This window comes from Babylonia areolata, chromosome 23 (assembly GCF_041734735.1).
Source record: "Babylonia areolata isolate BAREFJ2019XMU chromosome 23, ASM4173473v1, whole genome shotgun sequence".
Lineage (NCBI taxonomy): Eukaryota > Metazoa > Mollusca > Gastropoda > Neogastropoda > Buccinidae > Babylonia > Babylonia areolata.
This window is the reverse complement of record NC_134898.1, coordinates 37,989,613-38,000,348: the sequence shown is the minus strand read 5'-3', so window position 1 is coordinate 38,000,348 and position 10,736 is coordinate 37,989,613. Positions and strand designations below refer to the sequence as shown.

Below are 10,736 nucleotides of genomic sequence, written 5' to 3'. Positions count from 1 at the left end.
AACAGGGTTCTGCGTACGAAGCACTTAGCGAGCAATTTATCATCATTAGCATTGCTCTTTCTTTCTCTCTCTCTTTCTTTCTTTCTTTCTTTCTTTCTCCCTAATTGTTTAGCAGCTCCGTGTACAAGACAGTGATAAATAGCAATTAGCAATAATTTTGATATAGATAAACAACAACAACAACAACAAACAAACAGAAAAAGCAGCACAAACAAAAAAGAGGGGGTGGGGTTTGTTAGGGAAGGGAGGGTAGTACAGCTGTTGAAAACGATTCGAAAGTTGTTAAATCTTTATTCTTAAAACCGAACGTCAAGAAGGCAATTGGTCATATGCCTCTGAACTATGTGATGTGTTCTGCAAAGTTTACAACTGGTCTCTCAGGAAGAAGAAAGAGAAACACCCGTAGGTGCTGGGGAGGACCCAGAGAAGCACTGTCTCCACCCGCCCTTGGAACAATCCTGCACCACCCTTGGAGGCCTGCGCTGTGTTCACGATGGGTGCAGGTACGCACAGGACACTCCATCAAGAATTCAAGGGACAGAACTGCTCCCGAACAGTCAAAAGAGACCACAGGATGCAATTCGCAACAGCCTTAAAAGAAGTATCCCCATGGGTGTACCAGCCAGTATTTCATGACTGCAGAGCCCACCAGCAAAAGACACCACCCTCCAGCTGCTGAGCACACCCCACAGACCAAACCGCCCTGATGTGATGTGTTCTGCAAAGTTTACAACTGGTCTCTCAGGGACTGCTCTGTCCCCAATATCTGAAAAAAAACAACAACCTCCACCATTTGTCCCGTGCCGAAGAAAGAGTTCAACTGCACTAAATGATTACCGCCCTGTTGCCCTGACTTCTATAGAAATGAAATGTTTTGAAAAAAAAAGTTCTTCGCCATCTGTTATCTTTCACTAAGCAACACATTGACCCCCTTTAATTTGCGTAAAAAAAACAACAAAACGAACAACAACAAAAAAACAAACAAACGAAAAACAACAACAACAACAAAACAACAACAACACAGAGAGAGAAGTATTGACGATGCCATTTTGACTTTCCTTCACAATGCTTTTTTTTTTTCTTTGAAATAACTCAGGATCTTTATTTTTCGCATTCTTTTTGTTGACTTCTCTTCAGCTTTTAACACAATACAACCTCTCGTCCGAGCCTCAAATCTGCTGCATTTAGATAATGACCCTAAGCTCATTCTCTGGATAATTAGCTTCCTTCTCAGCAGAACCCAGTCAGTCCGTTTTCAATCTGTCCACCCATCTCAAACCTCTACCTCTTCTGGTGCACCCCAAGGCACAATGATGTCACCTGTTCTCTTTACAGTATACGGGAATGACTGCAGAGGCAGGGAGTAAACTCCTGTCGTAAAGTATTCTGACAGGTCAGCTATTGAACATCTGTCAAACACTGATACTATTTACTTTAGTGAAACCCCCCCCACCCCAAAATAAAACAAAAACAAAACAAAAAAAACAACTTCTGTTCTTGGTGTGAAGAGAACCACTTGGTCCTCAACGTTCTGAAAACAAAAGAAATGTTAACAGATTTTCGAAAAGACCCCTTACCTGTACCAAATTTTTTTACAGACGGTAAAACAGTTGAAAGAAACGACTATAAATGATTAGGGACTGTTTTAGATAATAGGCTTGCATTTGACAGGAATGTTGAACGTACTAAAGGAAATGTTAATCCAGAATGTTTTGTGTGCAGAAGTTCAGAAATATTGGTATCAATTTCAAGATTCCCCACAGGTATCACCGACGTTGCATTGAGTCTGTGCCCACAGTTTCATTGATATGTTGGTACAGAAGTTTGGGAGCGAGGAGTAAGCGAGTTGTAAATTATGCGATGGATTCTGTGTTCATGTTTTACACAAATCTAGCGTAGGCTGTCAAGGTCTGATCAACACGTTGGGATTATATGAAGATCAGACATCTGCTCCTTTATTTTTCCGACAAAAAGATCTGGTCAAATGCTTACGGATAAATCCACACGCTTTGACGACACCTTTCTCTCCATACGAACGGCGAAAGAGACGACGTTAACAGCGTTTCATCCCAGTTACCATCATCAAAATATTGCAAGCGGAACGCTCTTATACTGAAGAGGTGAATGTTGACAAAGAATACCACAGTTCTGACGACGGAAGCTAAAGGTTGGGTCATTCAGACACCCACTGGACATCCGAGGGGTCTGTGTAGCGGAGAAGAGAGGACTGGCCGTACTGAGTGAGTTAAAACTGAAAACTGAAAAACAATTACCAGTACATTAACAGCAAAAAACAAACAAATAAATAAGAAAACAACAACTGATAATGCTTACGGCGCAGCAACCCTCGCTCCCGAACCAAACGCCGACGCGCCAACAACCCTCACGTCCTTACAACAACCCACACGTCCTTACAACGTTCTTACAACAACCCTCACGTCCTTACAACAACCCTCACGTCCTTACAACAACCCTCACGTCCTTACAACGTCCTTACAACAACCCACACGTCCTTACAACAACCCTCACGTCCTTACAACAACCTCCACACATCCCGCCCACCGAGAAACACACACACACACATACACACACACATACACACACACACAAAACCACCCGAAAAACAAAACAACCCCTCACACCCACACACACTGACACACGCACTCGCACACACACAAACACACACACACACACACACACACACACACACAAACCACGCCCCCTTCGCCCCAACCCCACCACCACACGCCGGCAATCCACTCACACGACCTCCCCCTTCCCCTAACCATCCCACTCCCTCACCCATGCCCCCCGCCCCCGTCCCCCAGGCCCCCTCCTCCCCCCAACCCCCCCTTCGCACGCCATACCAACCCGCAGAGCTTCGACTGAGCTCCTCCCACCTGGTTATCCATCACCCTTTTCTATCTACCCCCCACCATCTAACCTCCTCCCCCCCCCCCACGACCCCCCCCCCACGCCATTCCTCCAATTATTGTTTCAGTCGCAAGCTGTCACTCACCACGTGCTCTCTCCTCTCAACCCCCCCACGCCCCCCCCGCCCACCCCCCACTCCCCGCCCTCCCCTCCCAGTTCCATGTTACGATTATGATGATGATTACTAGTATTATTGCTATAACCATCATTAATCTATTCTTTTTTTTCCCCCTTTTTTTATGTGACGACAAAGCTCCATCCGTAGCTTAATCAGAAGCTGACATCACATCACCCTGCCTTCATCCCTAACACACAACTTTTACGCCCTCACCCCCCCCCCACACACACGCCCCCTATCGCCTCCCAACACCCTCCTCCTCTCCCCCCACCCTCCTCTGCGTCATCCTCCTCACTCGCCCCCCCCCCCCGCCCCCCCCTCCCCCCTTCTGTTTTCTCTCCCTGGGAGGGAACGGACTAATGAACAAGTGCGACATTAACTCCCACAGGTGTTAATGAGTCAACTGAGTCAGTAATTGCAGTCACATTCATTACGAGAGACGCCTGCGGTGAATTAACAGTGTTTTCTCCCCGAATGCAATGATATCGCTGAAAGGTCCCAGACGGTTGTGTGAGGTTGAATGGAGGGTCAGTGGCTGTGTGTGTGTGTGTGTGTGTGTGTGTGTGTGTGTGTGTGTGTGTGTGTGTGTGTGTGTGTGTGTGTGTGTGTGTGTGTGTGTGTGTGTGTGCTTAATGGCCGGGCGTGTGTGTATGTGTTCCTGCGTGCGTGCGTGTGTTCACACACACATTAACCAACAAACAATTAACAAACCAACACCCACATCCACTCACACACAGACGCACACACATACACACACACACACAGACACACACACGAATGCACATATACACGCACTCACACACAGGCGCGCACACACAGACCCTTGCGCGCGCACGCACACATACACGCACGCGCACGCGTAAGTACACACACACACACACACACACACACACACACACACACACACACACACACACACACACACACACACACACTTGCGGCGCACGCGTTAAACTGAATTCTAACACACGCATTCCATCACCCCCGACCGACCGCTACAAAATATGGACTGCAAAGGAAACCAAACGGTTAATTACGAAAATTACCATATAATGCGCACAGCTATGACTGTTGCATATTATCCATCAATCAGAGGCACTTTCGGTGGTGAAAACATAGATATATAACAACAACCCCCCCCCCCCCACCCCACCCCCTCCCCCCCCCAAAAAAAAAAGATTAAAAATAAAACAACACCTAAAACAAAAAAAACCCTGGTCTACAAGCCATGCGAATGATATTTCTGCTCTCAGAAATCTGACAAGAGACAAAACATTAATGGATCAGTCGAAATGTATTGCATTGTATTGTATTGCATTGCATTGCATTGCACTGAATTGCATCGCATTGCATTGCATTACGTTGTATTGCATTGGGTCGCATTGCATTGCATTGTATTGTATTCCTCCTTCACCACAGCAGGTTTTTTTTTCTGCGTTACGTAACAAGAGACAAAGCCTTATATCAGTTATGGAATTTTGTTTGTTTTTTGTTTAATGTCCCGTCACACATATCGGTGATTGAAAATATATCAGTTATAACAAGAGACAAAACCTGCATCCACCGGTTTTGTCTGGAACGGATAAAGGATTAATTCCGATGATAAACACCCTCTCTTTCCACAGCCCTGCATCTTCTGCTGCTTTTGATGGCAGAGTTCAGACCATGGAATACAAAACATAGTAATGAACAGAGTTCACTGAAACTGCATAAAGAACGTATGTTGGTGTTCAAAAGCGTTTGGACTTACCGTTAAAAAGAAAAAAGAAAAAAACACCAAAAAAAAACAAACAAAAAACCCCCAACAAAACTAGCAGCTGTGGCGAAGTTGGTGTCGCAGATTGACGGCTTGGAGGGACGCCTGTTCGATTCGAAGCGGATCAAGGTAGGCTTTTTTTTGTTGTTGTTGCTTACTGCCAGATCCTTTTCAGGGTTGAATGTGATGTGGGCTTTAACTGTGCAGACTGGGACCACACAGTCCAGTATCATGCACTTCATGGATGCGTCTCTGGGTGTGTCGTTCAATTTTCCTGACCAAACTCCAAAGTGTCTGTAATCTCTCTGGCCTGCTTAACGCCGGAACATCTTTATGAAATGAAGCGTAGAGAAGACCCTTGTCACGTAGTCCAAAATACCATCTTCATCATCGTCCTTCTCCTTCTCCTCCTCCTCACTCCATCATCAGTGGAAAATAAACAACAACGAATGCGATATTCTGCATCAATTTCTGGAACTTCCACTTTTCAGTTTCAGTTTCAGTTTCTCAAGGAGGTGTCACTGCGTTCGGACAAATCCATATACGCTACACCACATCTGCTAGGCAGATGCCTGACAGCAGCATAACCCAACGCGCTTGTCAGGCCTTGAGTGCATGCTAATATATACATGTACCTATCAGCGTGGATTTCTTTTTTACATATTTTTTGCCAGAGGACAACACTCTCGTCGCCATGGGTTCTTTTTCAGTGCGCTAAGTACAGTGCTGCACACGGGACCTCGGTTTATCGTCTCACCCGAAAGACTAGACGCTCAGTTTTGATTTCCAGTCAAACTTTGGAGAAAGGGCGAGAGCGGGATTCGAACCCACACCCTCACGGACTCTCTGTATTGACAGCTGAGCGTCTTAACCATTCTGCCACCTTCCTCCAAATCGTGACTTCCACTTCAGTTTTACAGGGGTTACTTTGTGACGTCATCAGTGGGGGCACGCCTGCTTGCATGTTTATCATGACAACTTACCGCCCCTGTTAAAACTGAATGGACTCATCAACTGCGACAGCAATTTTTAGACAGAGGCAGCGAGCAGCCAGAACAGCCGTCGGTACCCCTAAACATCGCTGTCTGCTGGGAGTTGCTCAGCACATTGCACCTGACCTCCGAACAATCTTAAAAATAGACATAATAAATATCATATTACTGTTTAAAAAAAAATTCCTTCAAAGTTAGGTATTGCTTGTTTTTATAGACTTCCACGCTTGGACTAATATATATATGTATATATATATATATATATATATATATATATATATTATAGGTCATGGATGATGAACATAAATCATATATGCAATGAAAACAATCAACTGGAGAATACTCTGATCACTAATGACATTAACATACGTTTTGACATTATGATTTCACACGGAACTTATTTCGGAATGTTTTAATTACAAATGTAACAAAGCCGTGATTCTCTGCATATACATGTATATATGGCTGGTAACTGATTGCAGTCAAATCGTGACTGAAATGATATATGACATGTATATACTGGTCGGCCTTCCTAAATATCTGTTAGACAGACTTCAACAAATTCACGCTACCAGACTTATTTGCAGAGCTTCTTAATTTGACCATGTTTCTCCTCGCCTTCAGTCTCTCCACTGGTTGTCTGTTTCTGATCGAATAGACTACAAACTATCCACTCTGGTTTTCTCTGTAGTCAACGGATCTGGCCCAAAGTACCTTTCTGAACTCCTCCCTATTTATACTCCGTGTCGTCAGTTCCGATCTTCCTCTGATACTCCACTTCTTCTCAGAATACCTTACGTCAGAAGTAAGACCTGCGGACACTGATCATTTTCTTTTCAATCGCCAAAGACGTGGAACAAGCTTCTTGATAACCTCCGTCATTCTGCCTCCCTCGCCTGTTTTATATCTTGTCTCAAAACTCTTCCCTCGGCGGTACGTTTAGTTGTGGAAGGTCCACTTCTTTGCGTGTGGAGTGCTTGACTATGTGTGTATACAGTGTATGTGTACACTTACATATGCATGTGTATGAATTTGTATTTGAGTGTGCTTTTAGGTTTAATCGCATGCGCGAGCGCGTATATGTTTGTGTGTGTGTTTGTGTGTGTGCGTGCGTGCGTGTGTGAGTGTGTGTGTGTGTATGTGTGTGTGTGTGTGTGTTTGTGTGTGTGTGTGTGTGTGTGTGTGTGTGTGCGCGCGCGCGCGTTCGTCGTGCGTGCGTGCGCGTGTCTCTGTGTATGCACGCCTATTTGTGAATGTGTGTATTTGTGCATGCCTATGTGTGCGTATGTGTGGAGGGCAGCTGCTACGTACATATGTATGTTAACTTGTATGTTATCACACACACACACACACACACACACACACACACACACACACACACACACACACACACACATATATATATATATATATACATACATACATACATACACACACACAGCAAGTCGAACTGAACCATTCACATTTTTTGTTCCAAAAAGACGTGGAAGAAAACAGAAAGGAAATACACCCCCTTCTCTCCCCCCAAAACAAACAAAAACAACAACAAAAAACAAACAAAAAAACAACAACAACAACCAAAAAACAAACAAAACAACAACAAAAAACGATACAAAAAGAAGAAAAAAGAAACACACACACACACACACACACACACACACACACACACACACACACACACACACACACACACACACAAAAGAAAAAAAACACACATCAAAGAATGAGAAATGAGAAAGTCCAAAGATCATGAATTATCCACGGAATTCATTCATAGCAGCCCCATTGACATTAATTAAGCCAATTAATACATTGTCGATTAGCTTGTTTGGTATCAGCTATTAGCTTGATTAACTAATATCAGTCTCGAGACCAACCTGACCCCGGTACTGTATATAAACGGCTGGTGGGCAAGGCTTCAGCATCTGCCATCTTGTAGCGCTCAACAGAAGCATCACCGACATTTCTCCGAAGGTCCAGAGTGTGACTGCTGGTTGTTCTCCCCGCCAGAAACCATGAAGGCTGTTGCTGTGTTCCTTGTCCTGCTGGTGGCTTGTGAGTTGATGTCTGTGTGTTTCATTCTGTCTTTGTTCTGTTTGTTTCTTTCTTTGTTCGTTTTGTTTGTTTGTCTGTTTTCCCAGTGTCATGGACACTGTGTGTTTTGTGTGCTGCATTCTTTCTTTCTCTCTGGCTCTTTTCTTTCTTTTTAACTTTCTTTCTTTCGTTCCGCCGTCCGGGTCTTTATTTGTGATATGTCTTCTCTGGGTTCTTTTTCCTCTGCGTTTTTTGTTTTTGCTTGTTTTCGTTCTTTAATTTTTCTGCTTTCCTCATTTTGTTTGGTTTCTGTAAGCTTGATTCAGAGCTAGTGATGTTCTGAAATATAAGGTACAAAATATTTATGTGCCAGCTGATGAACCATAATGATGATAATGAAATAATGTTGATGTGACATCTGCCCTATATGAGTTTGCAGCCTTAAAAATCAGTAATTGTCTTCAGCGTCCATAAACCAATCATTTGTAGATTCACTGGCGCATTTATTGCTTTCGTTATCTCTTCATATGCCTGTTGATCTGCAGAAAGTGACCAAAGCGGTAAAGTGAGGGACAAATATTGTGTTTGAAAAAAAGTCGAAAGTGTTTAACATAGTACGCACTTACCTTACCCGATACAGATAATATCATGCCCATGACTCGCTATTGGTTCCCCAATTAAACGAATTTGAACACGGGTAGATTTTTTAGACAAAGTTCGAATATGCTTGTACACACGTAACTGGAAGAACATAAATCCAGCAACACCACATATTTGTGTACTGTTTCTCTTGCAATGTCAAAACCAAAGAGTTTTTCGAAAATAAAAGAGATATCTTTCAAATCGCTAACATCGATTCTTACTATGTCTACCAGTGTCAATAAAATTTTCTTTTAAGTCTTCATCATTCCTTGGTTTAAATTTCATTCTTTTTTTTTCCTTTCGAAAACTGTTGAAGAGCAAGTCGGATTCAGGGCAGGTTATAGTACGGTTGACCATATTTTCACTCTTTATGCTCTGAACAGACTTGAATAGAAAATCTGAAGTTTATGTTGATTATGTCGACTTCCAACTCAGAAATAGAAATATGTTGTGGAACGTCTTGAGGTGTTGTGGTGTTGATGGTAGGTTGTACGGAGCGGTGCAAGAAACATACGATACAGTTTTAGCCTGTGCAAGGGATTATAAATTTCATAATGATTTTTTTTTCCACATGTTCAAGAGGCGTTAAACAGGGCTGTTTGTTTAGTCCGCAGTTATTCTCTTTTTTTTTTGATGAATTGGCCGTTGAATCATGTAGAAAAAGGAAAGCACGAAATACAATACAGGAGTTGCTTAGTCATTTTTGACTCACTTGTGTAAACAAAGTGAGTCTATGTTTTAACCCGGTGTTCGGTTGTCTGTGTGTGTGTGTGTGTGTGTGTGTGTGTGTGTGTGTGTGTGTGTGTGTGTGTGTCCGTGGTAAACTTTAACATTGACATTTTCTCTGCAACTACTTTGTCAGTTGACACCAAATTTGGCATAAAAATAAGAAAAATTCAGTTCTTTCCAGTCATCTTGTTTAAAACAATATTGCGCCTCTGGGATGGGCACAAAAAAAAATAAAGAATGAAGCCTAATTATATGCAAACTGCATTTACTGTTATATTTATATTTTTTGTATTCTCTAAACTTGGCACTTTGATCTGATATTCTGACCCAACAGCTAGAGCAGTCATTATTATCATTTTTTGTTCAAACAGGAACTTCTTTTGCTAAGCATGGAAGTTTTATTTATTTTGCAAACGTTTTGGTGCAGAGAGTAAAAAGGGAAATAACTCTGTAATTATGCTAGGGGACTTAATTTGCTTTACACTGATCTTTCTCACCTTAAACATTACATTTTGAAATTATACTCAATACATAAAAAGCTTGTGTGTTTTACTCTCAGTCACAAGTGAGTCTTGAAGGACTTGTCTCTCTTGTTACTGTTTTTACCGATGACATCACACTTCTCTATGATACTGTCGTTGGATCACACAATCAGTTAGATATCTTAGAACAAAAAGCAGACAGACTGTATTTTGTATCTTCGTCTTTTGTAATCATTTAGCATCTTGAAGAACAAATGAATATGGCTTGATTTCATTGACAAGACTGGTTGTTAAAGGAGGGGAGAGAGAGAGAGAGAGAGAGAGAGAGAGAGAGAGAGAGAGAGATTGAGATTGAGATGGTTTATTCATATAGGCCACAGCCCCTTTGAAGGGGGATATGCAGTAAAATGCTAAAGTCATACATTCAAAAGTCTTCATGATGTAACATATACATTTCTCCTTTTGAGTGCTTTATACAGATATAGAGCGAACTCCTTGACAGTCTTTTCATTTGTTGATGACATTAACATGATAAGTCTAAACAAGCAAGGGTGTTGACAGTATTTAAGTGGAATCAATTGTTCTCTAAGATCTCTTAATACTGGGCAACACAGCACAAAGTGAACTTCATCTTCTTTAGATTCTTGACACATTGGACAAAACAAATTTTGGGCACATGATTTTCGATATCGATCATAATGCGTACATATTTCAGTAACACCTAATCTAAACCTTGCCAAAGTATATTTCAGATGTCTATCAAGTCTCATTGACAAATAAACTGGCAGAGAGAGAGAGAGAGAGAGAGAGAGAGAGAGAGAGAGACAGAGACAGAGACAGAGAGACAGAGAGAGAGAGAGAGAGAGAGAGAGAAAAAACTATACAGTTCCACTTATCTGTTTTGCTTCAGACGCCTACGGCCAGTTTTTTTGCCCCGACTCTCAGGCGAATTTCCAGTGTTTTGAAAACGACCCTGACCGAGTCACATGCATGAAGACCACGGGCACCAACGATTATTCATACGCCTGTGGCTACTGCGGCGTGAAGAA

At 42.5% G+C, this 10,736-nt stretch overlaps 1 protein-coding gene across 1 annotated transcript in view; it reads left to right on the top strand.

The window, feature by feature from the left end:
* Positions 1 to 7,695: 7,695 nt before the first annotated feature.
* The window catches only part of LOC143298039 (uncharacterized), a 5,073-nt gene continuing 2,032 nt past the window's right edge, over positions 7,696 to 10,736 (top strand). Inside the window, exons 1-2 of the mRNA XM_076610702.1 lie at positions 7,696 to 7,855; positions 10,598 to 10,736. The exon at positions 10,598 to 10,736 is cut by the window's right edge and continues 12 nt beyond it. Coding sequence (XP_076466817.1) covers positions 7,816 to 7,855; positions 10,598 to 10,736 — 179 coding nt within the window. The 5' untranslated portion in view covers positions 7,696 to 7,815. The remainder of the gene's footprint in view (positions 7,856 to 10,597) is intronic.